The 17,534-nt window shown below is 37.6% G+C and overlaps 6 protein-coding genes across 6 annotated transcripts; 1 reads left to right on the forward strand and 5 right to left on the reverse strand.

Moving 5' to 3' along the window:
• Positions 1 to 3,274: 3,274 nt before the first annotated feature.
• Positions 3,275 to 5,605, forward strand: LOC17897982 (DELLA protein GAI). Its single transcript, XM_006307166.2, has one exon. It carries the CDS (start codon positions 3,694 to 3,696, stop codon positions 5,278 to 5,280), a length of 1,587 nt encoding a protein of 528 aa, XP_006307228.1. The 5' UTR covers positions 3,275 to 3,693; the 3' UTR covers positions 5,281 to 5,605.
• An 849-nt stretch (positions 5,606 to 6,454) lies between these two features.
• Positions 6,455 to 7,938, reverse strand: LOC17899941 (MLP-like protein 328). Its single transcript, XM_006305904.2, has 2 exons — positions 7,462 to 7,938; positions 6,455 to 6,995 (listed from the first exon to the last, which is right to left on the reverse strand). The coding sequence occupies exons 1-2, from the start codon at positions 7,517 to 7,519 to the stop codon at positions 6,715 to 6,717; spliced, it is 339 nt and encodes a 112-aa protein (XP_006305966.2). The 5' UTR covers positions 7,520 to 7,938; the 3' UTR covers positions 6,455 to 6,714.
• A 452-nt stretch (positions 7,939 to 8,390) lies between these two features.
• On the reverse strand, positions 8,391 to 9,287 carry LOC17900112 (MLP-like protein 328). The gene is made up of 2 exons (XM_006306025.2): positions 9,024 to 9,287; positions 8,391 to 8,918 (listed from the first exon to the last, which is right to left on the reverse strand). The coding sequence occupies exons 1-2, from the start codon at positions 9,208 to 9,210 to the stop codon at positions 8,638 to 8,640; spliced, it is 468 nt and encodes a 155-aa protein (XP_006306087.1). The 5' UTR covers positions 9,211 to 9,287; the 3' UTR covers positions 8,391 to 8,637.
• Positions 9,288 to 10,195: 908 nt separating this feature from the next.
• LOC17898422 (MLP-like protein 328) lies at positions 10,196 to 11,016 on the reverse strand. Its single transcript, XM_023777050.1, has 2 exons — positions 10,758 to 11,016; positions 10,196 to 10,637 (listed from the first exon to the last, which is right to left on the reverse strand). Exons 1-2 carry the CDS (start codon positions 10,930 to 10,932, stop codon positions 10,360 to 10,362), a joined length of 453 nt encoding a protein of 150 aa, XP_023632818.1. The 5' UTR covers positions 10,933 to 11,016; the 3' UTR covers positions 10,196 to 10,359.
• A 1,114-nt stretch (positions 11,017 to 12,130) lies between these two features.
• LOC17896955 (O-fucosyltransferase 4) lies at positions 12,131 to 16,008 on the reverse strand. The gene is made up of 10 exons (XM_006307091.2): positions 15,400 to 16,008; positions 14,881 to 14,950; positions 14,603 to 14,670; positions 14,406 to 14,494; positions 14,125 to 14,322; positions 13,810 to 14,014; positions 13,552 to 13,719; positions 13,189 to 13,356; positions 12,929 to 13,119; positions 12,131 to 12,832 (listed from the first exon to the last, which is right to left on the reverse strand). The coding sequence occupies exons 1-10, from the start codon at positions 15,757 to 15,759 to the stop codon at positions 12,682 to 12,684; spliced, it is 1,668 nt and encodes a 555-aa protein (XP_006307153.1). The 5' UTR covers positions 15,760 to 16,008; the 3' UTR covers positions 12,131 to 12,681.
• Positions 16,009 to 16,368: 360 nt separating this feature from the next.
• LOC17899200 (10 kDa chaperonin, mitochondrial) lies at positions 16,369 to 17,351 on the reverse strand. Its single transcript, XM_006305739.2, has 3 exons — positions 17,160 to 17,351; positions 16,927 to 17,066; positions 16,369 to 16,651 (listed from the first exon to the last, which is right to left on the reverse strand). The coding sequence occupies exons 1-3, from the start codon at positions 17,262 to 17,264 to the stop codon at positions 16,600 to 16,602; spliced, it is 297 nt and encodes a 98-aa protein (XP_006305801.1). The 5' UTR covers positions 17,265 to 17,351; the 3' UTR covers positions 16,369 to 16,599.
• Between the last annotated feature and the right edge of the window lie 183 nt (positions 17,352 to 17,534).

The raw sequence follows: 17,534 nt of genomic DNA on the forward strand, positions 1-17,534 counted from the left end.
TTCCCCCACCCCGAGGACATCGCACGACACCTTGTGTCAGTCCAGTTCCAGATTTGCCGGCTTTACAATTTATGTACTAGTTTATACTATATGCTAGCTGCTCTTTGGTTAAAATGTAATTAATTATCTGCTTATAAACGTTTCCAACGAATTTAGAGTTTATGTATATACTCATTCGTGTGCTTCGAATCGCGAAGGCCGTTATGATGCAGAACGATTAAATTGCATACATAGATGGATGTTCGATATTAAATATAGTTCGGGTGGATGCAAATGTCTTCTAAGGTTCTCTACGGCGTGAATGTATATGTTACTCGCATCTTATACGAATATTATTTTTTATATATATCACATGACATGTTTTTTTAATATGTTATAATAATTTTCAGCGGATCAAGGGTTGAGCACGAGTGGTAAACATCATGTTTTGTTTGACCATCTAATTTGATTTATTCCTTTGTTGGCTATTCGAATCTTTCTGCCACGAAATATGTTTCAGAAAGTATAATAGCACACGACTTCATATACTTCTTAAAAAACAAAAATATCGCATTAACATAATATTTAAAAGATACTGATTAGTGAAAAAAAGTTTATGTTGAAGCTAGTTATATAAATACGTTTACTGTATCACAAAATACGTTGCTTAGTGAAAAGGAAGGAATAATATTATACATGTAAGTATAGTGTAAATGGCAAAGGTGTGTACTTATATACATATATATATGGGTAAGGGTGTGTTTCTTTTGGGTAATAAAGCTGGATGAGATATGGGTAGGAAGACCACGTGAATGGACCAGAATTGATCGTACGCAAGGAGTAACCAGATCGGCGATAGTAACAGAAGGAACGCTAACTTTCATGCTTAAACGACACCTGTCCAGACTGGCCTGAGCTGTCTCCTACCCACAGCGATTTGATTGGTTCGTACGTCATCCCCCTCCCCACTCACCCCAAAAAGAAAAAAAAAAAAGGGTTGCCGTCTGATTTTATATATAAACCAAACCGGCTTCTCTAATTTATCACTTTTCAACTCTGCCCCTTTATAAGACTAACCAAATGTCTACTACATTCAATAGTTTCCCAAATAAACAACTTCTTCTTCTTTAACATGTGTACCTAAATGAATTGTTAATCAATGGAAGAAAGCAACTATAATTTCTGATATTAGTGTATTCGTAAGGGTGACCCCTTGACAGTTAACACCCACGAGTGGTCTCCAATGCCACCTCATCTCAATTTTTGGTCCATCTCTCTTTCGAAAGCTGATGTATTTTTAACTAGTCAACAAATACCTAAATTGTTTAGAACTAAACTAAGTAATCAGATTTTCAATATACGTACTTGGTTAATTAATAAAATGGCTTTTACAATTGATTTACTTTAGATAAAAGGTTATTTATTGATCTATAAAAATGAAAACACACTAAATTGTCCATGACATATGATATGACACCATTTTCAATTGCTATCTTCTCCACTAACAAATAAGAAGAAAGGAATCAATGAGTGGACCTACTTTTTTTTGGGTTAATCAACGAGAGCACTTGATAATCAAGTAAGACGACGATAAGGTAAGAAACTTTGGAAATCTTTTTGTTGGTACATTATACATCCCATTATATACATACATATGATCGTCAATTCGTCATGTTTCTTCAGAGATCTGATTAATATTCCAACGTGCAAGATTTTTAGCACATGGTGCATGTTTAATCTAATACTACAATTGTTTTTATTTTATTTTGTGTGTGTGTACTGGTCAACATAATTAATAACAGTATATTGTTGAAAGGTACGAATAGATAAAAGAGTATAAACTGAAACGTCAAAATCCCATACTCAGGAAAATACAACATGCATGAATTGATTAAAAATAGAAATGAAAGCATGATTTCATTATGCAATCTGATAGTTAAATACTTATATATATGTTGAAGGTAGGTAAGAAAGAAAAAACATTGGAGATATGTAAAACATTGGAGATATGTAAAGTAAACAATGGAGATGGAAGATGGTCCAAATAACGGGGTGAGGAGGGGGGGAATGGTCCTCCTAAGAAGCGTAAAAAGGGTAAGGAAAAGACACGTGTAACATTAATAATATATCACATGGGATCGTTTTATTTGGGACCACGGTCTAAATGGCGTACGGTTTAGTTCGCGTCAAATGGCCCCCTCCCCTTTTACACGTGGAGCCATCACATGCTCTGTCTCTTCTTCTCCTCTTTCTCCCATAATTTAAATTACACTCTTATTTTTATTTAAGTGTCTTGTGCTAATCTTGATTTAAAGACCGTATGCGACGGCGTTTTAAGTGTAGTACATCCATACTACATTTGTATTTTACATTTTTTCCTACATATAGCAAAAAAATAAAAAAAAATAATTAAGATTTACCAACCTATATAGACGAAAGAAACGAATAATCCAAATCGTATTCAAATAAATGTAGAGATTTATAAATAATTAAATATTATGGTTGGTTTTGCAAAGAATGATATTATTCAGTTTACTTTTTTTTTTTTAATTTTTCTACCCCCTTGCTCGAAACATGCCTACATTATTACAAAGGAAGCTAAGCTTAGCTAGAGCAACTCAAACACTATGATGATAACTCATTTTCTACTTTTTTTTTTTTTTTTTCTCTTTCTCTTTCTCTTTTGTGTGTGTGTGTGTGTGTTGAAGTTTAATGATGCTTCTGGGAAAAGCTTTCAGTTCCCCATCAATACAACATTCATACTTAGCTTTACATACATACTATAAAAGTCTTCTGTAATTAATGAAATTGTTACTAGTTCTTATCCACTCTCTCATTATTAAAAATAACAATGTTTTTAAAGATCTTTTGCTATGTTGTTTGAATATTGTTCAAAAAGATAAATTAAATTAAAGGTGGTTAATTTCTTATAATCATCTAAAACGGGAAAACGTCATGTTCTCTCGCTCTTTTTTTTTTTAATAATTAAAATGGAGTTTAATTTTCTCATAATGGGTTTGATGATTGTTTACTTTTTCGATACAAAAGTTTGGTTTTATTTTAATAAAAATATTAAAAATCAAATAAAACTATATTAAGATATCTTAATCTTTTACTTGTATAAAAATATATTTTTTGAGAGCAAAAGATACAATCATACAAAAACCAACAACGCCAAACTAATAAAAAAAAAAAGAGGAAAGGAATCATAAAAAGTAAATTTGTAACACACTAGTGTTGCATGACCAATCTTTTTTTATAATACAGAGTAAGTGTTCTTATAGAAATTGTATGAGCAGTATATAAAATAAATGTTGCAAAAAAAATAGAAAATGAAAAAATTTGGTGTGTGTTTCAGAGTTTCAGCCTTATCGATTAGAGCTGTAGATGTTGCTGTTAGCCCTCTGATCCATGATTCATCGGACATCGAGCCCCATCACTGCCCCTTCCTCTTTTCTCTTTTTTTTTTTTTTTTTTTTTTTTTTTTCTTCTTCTTATTCTCTCTCTCTCTCTCTCTCTCTATTTCATTTCCTATGATAATTATTAGAAGTGGTAGTAGAGTGAAAAAAATCCTTAACTAAGCAAGTCCCAACCAATCCTCGAAGCTAAAGATTCTTCTTCTTCTTCTTCTTCTTCACCCTAACAAACATAAAAAGCTTTAAAACCTAGATCCGACATTGAAGGAACCCCTTTTTTTTTAGATCCAAAATAACGATGAAGAGAGATCATCAACATCATCATCATCAAGATAAGATGAAGGAAGACGAAGACGACGGTTCCAACGGCATGGACGAACTTTTGGCCGTTCTTGGTTACAAAGTTAGGTCATCCGAAATGGCCGATGTTGCTCAGAAGCTCGAGCAGCTTGAGGTTATGATGTCCAATGTTCAAGAAGACGACCTCTCTCAGCTCGCTACTGAGACCGTTCACTACAACCCTGCTGAGCTTTACACCTGGCTTGATTCTATGCTCTCCGACCTCAACCCTCCCTCTTCTACCTCCGACTACGATCTCAAAGCTATCCCCGGCGACGCCGTTCTCAATCACTACGCTGTGGATTCCTCTTCTTCCTCCAACCATGGCGGCGATTCGAATGCTACCAACAAGCGGTTGAAATGCTCCAACGCCGCTGTTGCTGCGACCACGACGCCTGACTCGGCTCGTCCCGTTGTCCTGCTCGACTCGCAGGAGAACGGTGTGCGTCTCGTCCACTCGCTTTTGGCTTGCGCTGAGGCTGTGCACAAGGAGAATCTGACTATTGCGGAAGCTCTGGTGAAGCAAATCGGATTCTTAGCCGTGTCTCAGATCGGAGCCATGAGAAAGGTCGCTACTTACTTCGCCGAGGCTCTCGCGCGGCGGATCTACCGTCTCTCTCCGTCGCAGAGTCCTATTGACCACTCTCTCTCCGATACTCTTCAGATGCACTTCTACGAGACCTGTCCTTACCTCAAGTTCGCTCATTTCACGGCGAACCAAGCCATTCTCGAAGCTTTCCAAGGGAAGAAACGAGTTCATGTCATCGATTTCTCCATGAGCCAAGGTCTTCAGTGGCCGGCGCTTATGCAGGCTCTTGCGCTTCGTCCTGGTGGTCCTCCTGTTTTCCGGTTAACCGGAATAGGTCCACCGGCGCCGGATAACTTCGATTACCTTCACGAGGTTGGGTGTAAGCTGGCTCATTTAGCTGAGGCGATTCACGTGGAGTTTGAGTACAGAGGATTTGTGGCTAACACTTTAGCCGATCTTGATGCGTCGATGCTTGAGCTTAGACCAAGTGATGTTGAATCTGTTGCGGTTAACTCTGTTTTCGAGCTTCACAAGCTCTTGGGACGGCCTGGTGCTATTGAAAAGGTTCTTGGAGTGGTGAATCAGATTAAGCCGGAGATTTTTACTGTGGTGGAACAGGAATCGAACCATAACAGTCCGGTTTTCTTAGACCGGTTTACCGAGTCGTTGCACTATTACTCGACGTTGTTTGACTCGTTGGAAGGTGTGCCGAGTGGTCAAGACAAGGTCATGTCGGAGGTTTACTTGGGTAAACAGATTTGCAATGTTGTGGCTTGTGATGGACCTGACCGAGTTGAACGTCACGAAACATTGAGGCAATGGAGGAACCGGTTCGGTTCAGCAGGGTTTTCGGCGGCACATCTTGGTTCGAATGCGTTCAAGCAAGCGAGTATGCTATTGGCTCTGTTCAACGGCGGAGAAGGTTATCGGGTTGAGGAGAGTGACGGCTGTCTCATGTTGGGTTGGCACACTCGACCGCTCATAGCCACGTCGGCTTGGAAACTCTCTACCAATTAGATGGTGGTTCAACGAATTGGCTGAGTCGAGTCGATTGATCAGTTGACCGGTTATGATTGATTTATGTTCCGACCGAACCAAAACTAAATCCTACTACTGTTTTTTTTTACCAAATGTCACCTGTTAAGATCTTATCTTCATTATAATTAGGTTAATTCAAAAAAAATAGTCTCGCTCTCGAGAGTTATTTTTTGTTTTTTGTTTTTTTTGCATGTGACATTGGAGGGTAAATTGGATAGGCAAGAATAGAATTATGTAATTGGTTGAAATAAAATGTTATCTATTTTAATGTCACCAGCTAGCTATGTCTATAGCTACATATGTATTCATTATAGTGACTAATGAGCCTGATTAATCTGTCTCTTAGTATATAATAAGGAGCTAAATATCATGGATATGCTCTTTTAAATGTGCCTCGTATTATAGGTGGACCAGATTATTCAAACAATGCTAAGTCGTTTTCAGTTGTTTTCTTGTTAAATTATATAAAGTAATAAAAGGAAAGCCGAAAAGCTATAAATACCAACCTTTTTTGATAATAATTCATGTTAATGTTGACATTTAAATTCAACGCCAATCGCATATAAACAATGGATTTGTGTAAAAATTGGGGAATGCAGTGTTGTTCTTTGTAGATGAAAATTGAAAATGGATGAGGAATTTGTTTAAGAGATTGAAAAAAAAAAAGAAAAGAAGAAAACATAAGACAAAGGTGGTCGTAGACTTCACTCGTGACCCTTTGGTATAATATATGGTTGAGTGACCGTGACATTTGATGGTTGATGATGATGAATAAAAAAGAAAAAGAAAAAAAAGGCAGTTGATGGTTGATTAGGGTCAACTTTTGTTACCCCACATATATAGGGCCGAATAAGTTCTAATGGGCCGTAACAAACATGATTCTGATGGTACTAGCCTACCGAGGATTTAGCAAACATGACTCTGATGGTACATACATAACAATGGTTCATCACTTCATTGTTATGAGAGTTGGGATTTAGCACAACGGAGGATTCTAAAAAAATCTAGTATTTATAGAAAAGGGAGAGGAGACATGAGAGAAAATATTTACATGTTTCCTTTTGCCGAATATTGGACATTTTTCATTTTTTCTATGAAATTAATATACATTCTAATAATAATACAATATTATGCGCTACGCATTAATCATAGCTATAAAACACACACACTTATTTTATTACTACAAACACGCATATATAAAGAACATCAAATCATCAAATACAGCGATGATACGTAAGCGTACAAGAAGTCCGACATTATTATAACATGTACAAGTACAACAAAGGAAAGAGAGGCGGATGATCAAGGCACGTACGAGACAAAGACAAACGATTCCACATGCATGATTAGGATTTCTTTGCTTTAAGTAACACATGCATAAGGATTATTTAAGACGACGACCATGGTGGGGTTTCAAGCTTTGTTCTGGCCCTTGAGGACGTGGTCGTCCATGTCAGCAACTAAGCTCTTGACAAACTTCATGTAGTTGACGGGTTCGGGGGTGTTTTCATTGCGCTTCTCCCATATGAGGGTGATTTTGCAGACGCAGCCTTCCTTCGACTTGGGAATGAACTGGTAGATCACGTCATACACCTTGTACCTCTCCACTGCCTGACCCTCTAGCCCTCTCAACGTCAACGTCATCTTCTCGTCGTCTATCTCTCTCTTCTCCTTGAAGAATTCCGGCTTTCCATCTTCATACAAATACACAATCCCACTCCACGTTAGACGATCATTAATCCTCGTACCTATTACGAAACATAGCGAGAGATAAACCAGGTCCTGGACTCGATCGAGCCATACCGACACCAGGGAGAGGATCGACATATATATCTACCTAGTCATTGGCCCCAAAAAAAAAAAAAATATGGACCAAATATCTGAAACTACTAAAATACTATCATGAGTATTTTACTCTAAAGTTTTTACTTAGTGTATATGATCATGTATTATACTGAAATACAGGTTGTATATATACTCTGTTGTAACTATACTTTACACTTAATGAGAATAGTTCAGCTTTATCTCTCTCTCTCTATCTCAGCTCTCACTCTCTCTCTACTCTTTCTTCTTCCTCGAGCTGTTCTGGGTAGTTAGAAGTGAGATCTTGATAAATACTAAAAAAAGAGCGAGAGAGAGAGAGGAGGTATAAGTAAAGACCGCATGTGATGTTCCATGATCGGATGGAGCCGTGGGAGTCCCAGTCACCGTCATGCATTTGGACACCTTGCTAAAACGTTCAATGTAAGAGGAAATATTTAATCTATGAAGTATATAATAGCTTGGGCTTGGTGATATCGTTGAATCCACTATCTCCATCTCATTTTTAAGCGATGGCATGCGAAGATAGAGCAAGGTTTTGACTCGGTTAATGTCATCATTCGCAGTCATAGGTGACAGATTAATATTGACTTGGATTATCAATGATTCATTGAATAAGTGCCGAGAAGTCAAAGAAAAAAAAAACCCAAGGGGAAGGAGATATTATGCGTAATTTAATGATCATCGACGTCATAGTGATATTGTGCTCCACACGTGTAGTATAAGTGTCCTCATCTCCATCTATCCCTCACGTCTAGATTGTTTGCACCCTATACATACTTTCTATTCATTGACTTTAGTACGTTCTTATCAAATATCAATTTATCATGCATGAATATATGGAGATTCGTTTCTTTACGTTTTATAAGACTTCTGACTCAAGTTAAGGTTATAACATTACTGGAAAATTATTAATTAGCTGCAGAAATCTGAAAATACGATACAAATGACAATGATTATGAGGTATCATTCTTCTCCTCTTTATATAATTTTTATGTAGTTTTATACTTAATATTACTTTGATTAGAATTTAGAAGTATGTTTTTGTTATAGGATTTAAGAGCATATCTCTGGTTAGGTTTTGTGTGTCATATATTTTCTTTTGTATGTCTGTTTTTGTTTTCGATTAATGGATATTTTTGAATTTGGTTAGTCAATCTGTTGCCTTCGATTTTTGTTTTGTTTTGCACTTCGTTTTAATGATGTGATAACTTATAATGAGGCTATGGATCCGGATTAATATTATGCTCTTTGTTTATATATGTTACATAAAACTGTATAACCGACACACACTTATATATTACGAACACAAACCATTTTACACCATGACAACACCAAATCATCAAAGACAGAGATGATACATAACCTTAAAAAGACCGCCATTATTATCAGCATGAAATGTACACAGTGCGGATGATCATGTACAAGACAAACACAAAAGACACACATTATCTATAGAGGATGCTTCTTTAATTTATTCATTTTTATATTAAAGATGGTCATCCTCCATGACGATTAGGCCTTACTCTGGTCCTTGAGGATGTGGTCGTCCATGTCAGCAGCCAAGCTCGTGACGAACTTCATGTACTTGATGGGCTCTGAAGAGTCTTCCTTGCGCTTCTCCCATATCATAGTGACTTTGCAGACGCAACCTTCTTCAGACTTTGGGACGAACTGGAAGATTACGTCATACACCTTAAGCTGCTCCATCACGTGGCCATCCAGCCCTCTAAACGTCACCGACATCTTCTTGTCGTCAAACTCTCTCTTCTCCTTGAACACTTCTTGCTTCCCATCTTCATACACATGAACTTTTCATTAATATAGAAACCCTAGCCTTGTAATTAACTATCGTCTCCAAATAAACAAAGGGACAGAGAGGGATAGAGTAAAGTGGGAACCGCATGTGTAGTTCCAGGACTTGATGGCCCCATGGGAGTCCCAGTCGCCTTCATGAACGGTGACACCTTGGATGTGATGGCCAATGACATCGGGGAAGAGATGGTTCTCGCTTCTCCACCTCTTGTAGTGTTTCTCCGCGGACCCTTTGAGAGGAACGTCTGTCACGTATGTTCCTGACGTAGCCATGATGAAGCTTCTATATGAGCTTTTGATTACTTGTCCTTGAAAATGTGTAAGCCAATTGTTTGTTTTTCTATCTGGGGGTGGATGCAAAAAACGAAAGCCTCACCCTTCGTTTATATACTACAAATTCGTCACAACAGTACAAGAAACTAGATATATATGTACGACTTTTCAAGAATCAAACATATATTAAAATCAAAATATTATATTACTTAAAAACAATGTTTGATTCTTAATTTTGAGTTATATATATAATATACTCCATGGAGTTTTGTTTGTCTTTTAGTTATAGATGTGACAAGAACACAATTGGCATGGATTTTGCTGATATATGTTACACTATATACTATTTTCAAACAATTGACAAAAAGGGAAAAAAGAAAATATTTGCGATTGATGTCGTAAGACCAACATTATATGGGGTATTTTAGAAAGTTAAAATACCCCAATTTTGCAAAGAAAAGATTTAATAAAAGATCTTTCTTTTGTAAAATTGGGGTATCTTAAGATAGCACCAATAATGGTGCCCAAGTTACCCATGAGGAAAAGCAGTTAATTACAAAATGCACAAGTGTAGTCGAAGACATATACTAAAAAATGCTTTAATAGTCAGTATTTCTTCTTTATATATCTATATATATGTATCACAGAGACTGATACTTAGATTAACATGAAAACAAAAAGACACCTGATCGAAAGAGACGGACAAAGAAAAAAGTTAGGTGAAATTTCGACCGTTTTTGGGTTATTTAGTGCTCCTCGACGTCATAGTAATATTGGTTGTCCACACGTGTGTTCTATGTGTCATCGTCTCTAAATTTCCTGTTTAGATTCTTTGCCCTATCTTTCTAACTTTTGTGATATCTCGCGTTTAATGCATGTATCCATCATACAGTTTTTATGTTTTTTTTGGTGAGAATGACGTTACAAATTATTCGATCATTAACTTAGTAATTAGCTTGCTAACAATATGGTGACCAAAAAAATATAGACGAACAACAATACATATATAAATAAACTTGGACATACAATACAACACCATGATGATAAGGAATTAGTAAAATCATCGAGATTAATACAATTTCTTTTTAAAGAAAAACATACAGAATTAATAAAGGAGGATATGATTAAGCATGCATGGATCCATCATTGCTAGTTATGGCAAATGTGGTCATCCATTGCAGCAACCATGCCCTCGAGGAACTTATAGAACTTGGTGGACTGGGAGTCTTGGGTGCGTTTCTCCCAATTCACACTAATTTTGCAGACGCAGCCATTTTGGGACTCTGGGATGAAATGTAAGTTTGCGACATACAGCTTAAGCTCCTCCATCACTTCACCATCGAGCGCAGTGTACGTCACCGCCATCTTCTCGTCATCTATTTCTATTCTCTCCTTAAACACTTCCTCCTTCCCATCTTCATTATATTACACACACAAAACACCACATTTCGTTTACTTTGAGAGAGAGAGAGAGAGAGAGAGAGAGAGAGAGAGAGAGAGAGAGAGAGAGAATTAATGAATGAGTAGAAATACGAACCAAATCGCCTTCGTGGTCTTGATGGCGCCGTGAGAGTCCCAATCGCCTTCGTGGAGGGTGATACCTTGGACGAGGTGGCCGATGGCCTCAGGGATGAGGTGGTTCTCGCTGCTCCACATCTTGTAGTGTTTCTCCGCCGATCCTTTCAGAGGCACATCCGTCACGTATGTTCCCGACATAGCCATTGATGTTATTAATTAGTTATTGATCGATCGTTTTTTCTTTTGTTTGTTTGTGCGTGTGTTTTATTTCTCTTCCTCTCGCCCTTCCTTTATATAATAACACAAGATCAACACCACCAAGCTAACGTTACAACGAAACTCTTTATACGGCTTTTCAAATTCTCAACAGTATTTTTGTATACAATATATCTAAACAATTAATGGTCACGTATTGTATACACGTTATCGTCTGCTCTTGTATAGTTAAATTAAGTTCTTAAAGACTTGATATGTTATTTGATATTGATATAATTCTTTATCTATGAATTTCCTTTAATATATATATTTCCATAAGACAGTCTGATCATTTCTTGTTTTGGACATACTGACTCGACTTCTATTAACTCGACTTCTATTAATTTCCTTTACTTTGTGCTCTATGATTAACTTGTATGACGAAGACTTTTTATTTCCAACACATTAACATAATTATTTGTTTATGACTGAATAACTATTCTGTAGTTTATTTTATAAATTGCTAGTATGCTTTCTTATTAATACAAACCATATAATTATAAAAGTAGTGCGATAATTTTACAGCATGTATCAAGTTGTTGAGGAAATATATAATTGCATCATGGCGCTTACTTTCTTCGATAAAGTTCTCACAAACTCTATTTATAAAGAAACCCGAACAGCAGAAATTGTAAAGAAAGAAAAAGAGATGCCAGCCATTTCCTCCTGACTCACACAAAATTTCCAAGATAAGTATAAATTGATAAGTCTGCATTATAATTAAGTTATAGTGGAAATAATAATTTCAAAGTCTTTCTTTCGACTTAGTAAGTTTAATAACAGAAGTGTTGCACACAAGAAAAAAAAAAAAAAGTTTAATATAAGAGAAGTGTTATCTGGATTACTGGATATTGATAATCTCATGAAAGCTAAGTTAGAACATTGCTGAAATTAAAATTAGGATAATCTCGTGGAAGCTTTAGAACTCAGACCAAGTATATGATGACTGACACTCTAGAGACATAGTTGGTAGTTCTGGTTGGAGATGAAGTATTTACTTGAGTCCCGACGACATTGATGAGACACTTTCAAATTCAAAGAATGGATGTTATATTTCACCAATGGATGTTTTTTTTTTTTTTGGTTTGTTCATAATAATATGCACATATTGTCTCAAGTTTCTGTTACTAAAGCACTGTCGGGAAACTAAAAAAAAGATCATAGGCAAATACAAGAATCGGATACACCAGTTTTTTATGAGATTTACTTGGAAGATTATCATAAGAAAATAAATAATCAAACAGAGAATTTCTAAAAAGATAAAAAAAAAAAAAAATTTAAACTAGAAAGGAACCAATCAATGTACAAAACTTTTTTGGAAGCTCTCTTAATCCCCTATGAGACCCCTTATGGCCGGCCCTACATTTATTTCTGGGCATAACCAACAATAGATACCAAATATACAAAAACGCAAACGCTTCATAGCACCCAAATGCTGTATCCTCTTCGCCCAGAAACAAAAGGGTGGATCTTTGTGGGGAGCTAATCACAGTTCCTCGTGTTAGATACATCAGCTTCAATGTGTCAAAAAATCTCCCCCCAGGGGAGAAGTTGCCAAGTCCCTGCATGCGCAGACTAGTCCTCTCTCCCTCTCTCTCTCTCTCTCTCCTTGTGTTTGGATCGGGTGTGGCCAAAGAACTGAAAGAATTGTGTAAATAAAAGAAGGAATGCAGCAGAATTTTCCAGTAAAAGAATGTGTCAGGTGGCTGATGCTGTTGTTTTGTTCTTTCGGCACATGCAGTCAGGGCAAGGGAATATGTAAATAGAGTCACTAGGTCGTTTCAGCACAAACCCCTTGGAGTCACTATGGGACCTCATGCTTAGCATTTGCCGTTTAAAACTTTTCCATCTGCCGATAAATATCAGAAACAACCATTGAGGGGACCAACCAGATATTATCAACCAAAAAACATGTTTGTAGGTGGAAGAGGTGAGGAGTCGTTACCCCAACTTGGGATTGTCAAACAGTACGGCTAACTTTCGCTTGTCTGGCCGAATCGTCTTCGAATGCCCTCCAAACAAATACCTCCGATGCCCCATGAGGAAATGAGGGAAGTTTCCACCTTGAGTTGTCACAAATACTTCACTGTGGAGACACACCGTGTAATCTATCGCAGCCATTCTTGAGGAGAAGTTCTAAACAAAGACACATAGTCAGAAAAGATTCATCACGTGAATGATCAAACAATGAAAGATCATGGAAACCTTAAAAGGAGCCAGTTCTTCCTCAGACGCAAGCATCTCCTTCGTCTGTAGATTAGGGAACATCTCGAGTAGTGGAGCCATAGTTCTATTCCCGCTATATATTGGGCCAGCGGCAAGGTATATATATGTGCTTTTATTGAAACCCATTCCTCTAAGCATCAAACCCACCTGATAAGTTTACAAGAAAGAAAATGAAACCACTGGGAATAAGTTTCTCTGCTCACATTATTGCTCACAATGGTTAGCACTTTGAACACCTATTCTAATTATTCCACAACAGTATCCATGGGTAAATTAAATAATTAATATAGGCCCATTGTGGATAGTAGAGGAGTGTTCAGAATCAAAAGAATTTACGCTTACCTCTAAAGGAGTTAAAGGGCATTTCCCATTGAGCCTGTTAGCTCCTGGTCGTATCACACGACCTGGTTTTGTGAACTTCCCTTTCCATCCCCTTTCTCTCGCCGCAATCATGTCTTGTTTTTCTTGGTTGCCACCATCAAATACACAGCAAGAGAAAGCTACCATATCCTGCAACATGGTCTTATAGTGTATTATATCTCTCACCTCGGAGACATATCTGTTTTTAGAAATATACAGCCATATTTACAGGCAACAAACCTCTTCAAAACGAAGATGCACAGAAACATACTTTCCAGCATTGTTAGCACTAAGCTTCTTCATTTTCTTCACCAGTGTTTCTCCTTGGGTCAGTATGGGTTTCGAAAATCGCAAGGCTACATTATTTGCCAAACATCTAAACCTCTGGATTGCTCGAGGAGCATCAAACGAAAGTCTATTTGCAAATGGGGAAATTCTTATAACCCTGTATATGAAAAAACAGCAAATAATTCAAAACCCGTTTGTATAACATAGTCCCTTACACAAACAAGACAGTTTACTATAGAAACTAACTTCAATTAAGGTGTAACTCACTTTTCTTCAAGCAGCTTAGGCAGGACTGAGTCCCGGTAATAGGAGGTGGGTGCCCATGCTTTAACTCTGAAGTTGAAGACATTTGTCAAGTTATAGTCAAAACGCTCCATTAAGTATTCAGGAACTGTATCGACCACCCGCACATCATTTGCTAAGGTATCGACAAAGTATTCTTCATCATAGATGTCCCCAAATTTACTGCAAGGAAATCCGTCTGTCAGAAAGTAGTTGAAACGGAGATGAATTTGCTAAATTTATAACACCAGGAGAATATCCGAAACCTCGGATCTTTCCATATGCTGTGATAGTGAAAGTTGGGAATTACAAGGGTCGCATTAAGGTAGCCTGCCACAGCAACAGCATTGCATATCTAAGCAAAACATAGTAGATTAACTTAGAAAAGGTCGCCAGACAAGGGGCAAGAAGCTTGAGTGAAACAAATCAATTTGATGTAAGATGAAAAGATAGACAAACCTACCGAAGTGCGCTGCTGATTCAAACCTCCATTTGCCTCGATGAATATGAAACCATTTGACTCAGGCAAAACTACAATTGTCAACACACAACAAAGATAAAATCATTAATTGTGACACTCTACCCAAAGTGTAATTTCACTAATTTTGTTCTTCAGGGATTCACTAGTGATGTTTTCCCCCCATTCAAGTGAGAGGTTTGACATGAAATGCTTTACAAATGCTGTAAGTTATTGCAAAGGACAAACACACTTATGCAGAAAGTAGGAAAGTTATGTAATACCTCCAGTAGACTTGTTCACACATGGCTTCCATTCCACACCTTTATAAGAACGTTTCCAAATGGTTGATATCTATAAAATACAATTTTCATTGACAATACATAATAAAGGTTAGCATGTAACAATTACGTGACAATGCTTAGATATGTAGAGCAAACAAGTGTAACACTGGCATGAACCAACCACACAAACAAAGTAGGGACAATGATAAAACAGAGTAATACATTCTCCTAAACATTATACTCTAATTGGATCAATCCTAAAACTCACGAGAAATGCTATTAGAGCAGAAACTAGATTGCAAATGTCCGATTTCTGTCAAATGTAAAAGTAATGAATTAGAATGCCCAGCTCACAAGTACCAAATCGACCGAACACAAGGAAATGTGTCAACTTTGATCTGCAAGATCGAGAGATGAAACTATCTAAGGAACATCACAACATTTCAAAGCAAGGGCCACACTCTCAAAAGGATTTCACAAAAGCGAGAAAAGAAAACAAAAAACGGAGGCAAACCTCACCGCATCAGCCGTGGAATTATCGGCGTCAATATCGGAACGCAGCCTAGCGTAAATCTGCGGGCTCCGGTAAACGGATCCCGGGGCGGGACGGCGGTGGATAATGGGAGCGGCATCAAACGAGGCGACGCGCATGTGAAAAAGCATACAGGAAACGTAGATGAGAGGAGCGAACAGGAGAATTCCCTGGCGCCGGAGAAGAACCGATAAGAGGATCCATGAGAGACGGTGAGGGAATGTCCGGCTTTGCTGTTGCCCGGAGGATTTAGACCGGCTCCGGCAGAGACGAGGTGAAGACGGCGGAGTAGGTGTACCAGGAAGCCGATTTTGAATCGACAGATCTCTCTCCACCTGGGAAATCATTTGTTTCCCTTCTCTACTCTCTCTCTCTCTCTCTCTCTCCTTCGTCAATGCGCCATTACAATAATACAGCCTTGCATTGTTTGCGACAATGGCAGGTGGCAAACGCCGATTGCACAGATTTCTCCCGGCGGCGAAACTGTGTCTCTTTTTATTTATATTTATGCGCTCGTGTGCGGTGGATGCGTGATCGATTGATCACATGCACTTTGCATATTGGCTCATTTCTCGTGCTTTTCTTTTTTATAGTTCTTCTACTCTCTCTTTTTTTTTGTCTTCAATTGATTCAGTTTACAGGTTTCGTTTAAAAACGGGAAACTCTTTTATTAATCATGAATTCAATGCACTGGTTTCTGCTTATGGTCTAATTTGTATTGGGAGAGGGAATTATCCAAAAATAGCAATGTCATAATACTACTTCTTTTTCATACTATACTAAAATTGAAGTTGCGACAAGACAACACTAATAAAGTTTGTATTGACATCTAAACGAGTAGAACTTAAAATTAGAATCTTCCAGCCATTGTGACAAAAAAAATTAAAAAAAAAAAAAACTGATAACATTGGTTATCGAACTTGCTGCCTAAAACGTAGACGTAAAGCATCAACAGGTTATAGAAAAGCACGAAATATTAGAATCAGAAGATGCAAAACACTTGGGGGGTTTTTTATCCATATGATTGATGCCCATTCGTAACAATTCAAAGACAATTCATAAAGGTAAAATTGAATGATAAACGACAAAGTTCAACCACATCTTCAAGATGAAACTAACTTAAAATGACTTCTCTCCCTCATAACACAACCAACCCTCGTGGTTGAGTTGGCGAGCTTTAGTCTTTTTCAATCCTCGTGCAACGTTCCCAAGACGTCTTCATCCCGGAACAGATGGTACCTGCATCCATCACACAAAGCAAAGGCAAAAGCAAAAGTTCCTTACTTTAGAGTCTAATTCTTCATTTGTAAAATCAAGAGCACTTGAATCATTATACAAAACTGGTGTTGAACATTAATCAAGAGTGGTTTTGGAACTCTGTTACACAATTTTCCAATTACTTAAACTAACTGCATCAGAGTATCTACACATCAATGTTCTTTTTGTATGACAATTATACCATATCTTGATGATCTAAGAGACTGAAGACAAGGAAAGGAGTGGGTTTAACTTACTCGTTCTCGCCGAGCTTGACCTGTGTGCCGCCGTACTCCGGAAGAAGAACAGTGTCGCCTTCCTTCACTGAGACTGGAATCAATTTCCCGTCTTTATCCCTTGATCCAGGTCCAACAGCTATCACCCTGCCGGAGTTGAGCTGTAATCACCGAGAAAAAAGCTCAATCATTTCAGATCTTTCAGGGAAAATCATAAGAAGATCAAATCGTGAAAACAAATCGCTCTTCTTTACCTTGGTTGATTTCTCAGGGAGGAGAATGCCGCTCTCGGTTTTCGCAGGCTGGATCACTTTCTGAACCAGGATACGGTTGAACGTTGGGATCAGACGCTTCATCATTTTCTCAATTCTTCTTCCTCTTCTTCTCTCGGATGAATCGGAATTTTCTAGGGTTTCTTTGAGTTTTTAATTTGGGCAGAGGAGACAAAGAAGACGGAAGGTTCTAGATCGTAGGGTTTATCGTGGCGGACAAGGCCGAAGGGTTTAGCGATTAGTATTTGGGCTTTTAATATCCTTACTATTTGTATAGTGGATCTGGCCCATTTTTTTGGCGGAAACGGTTTTCTATAAAGATAGCTCCAATTTGCCAAGTTTGGGATGTGCTCCTCC

Source organism: Capsella rubella, unplaced genomic scaffold (genome assembly GCF_000375325.1).
Source record: "Capsella rubella cultivar Monte Gargano unplaced genomic scaffold, Caprub1_0 scaffold_1, whole genome shotgun sequence".
NCBI lineage: Eukaryota > Viridiplantae > Streptophyta > Magnoliopsida > Brassicales > Brassicaceae > Capsella > Capsella rubella.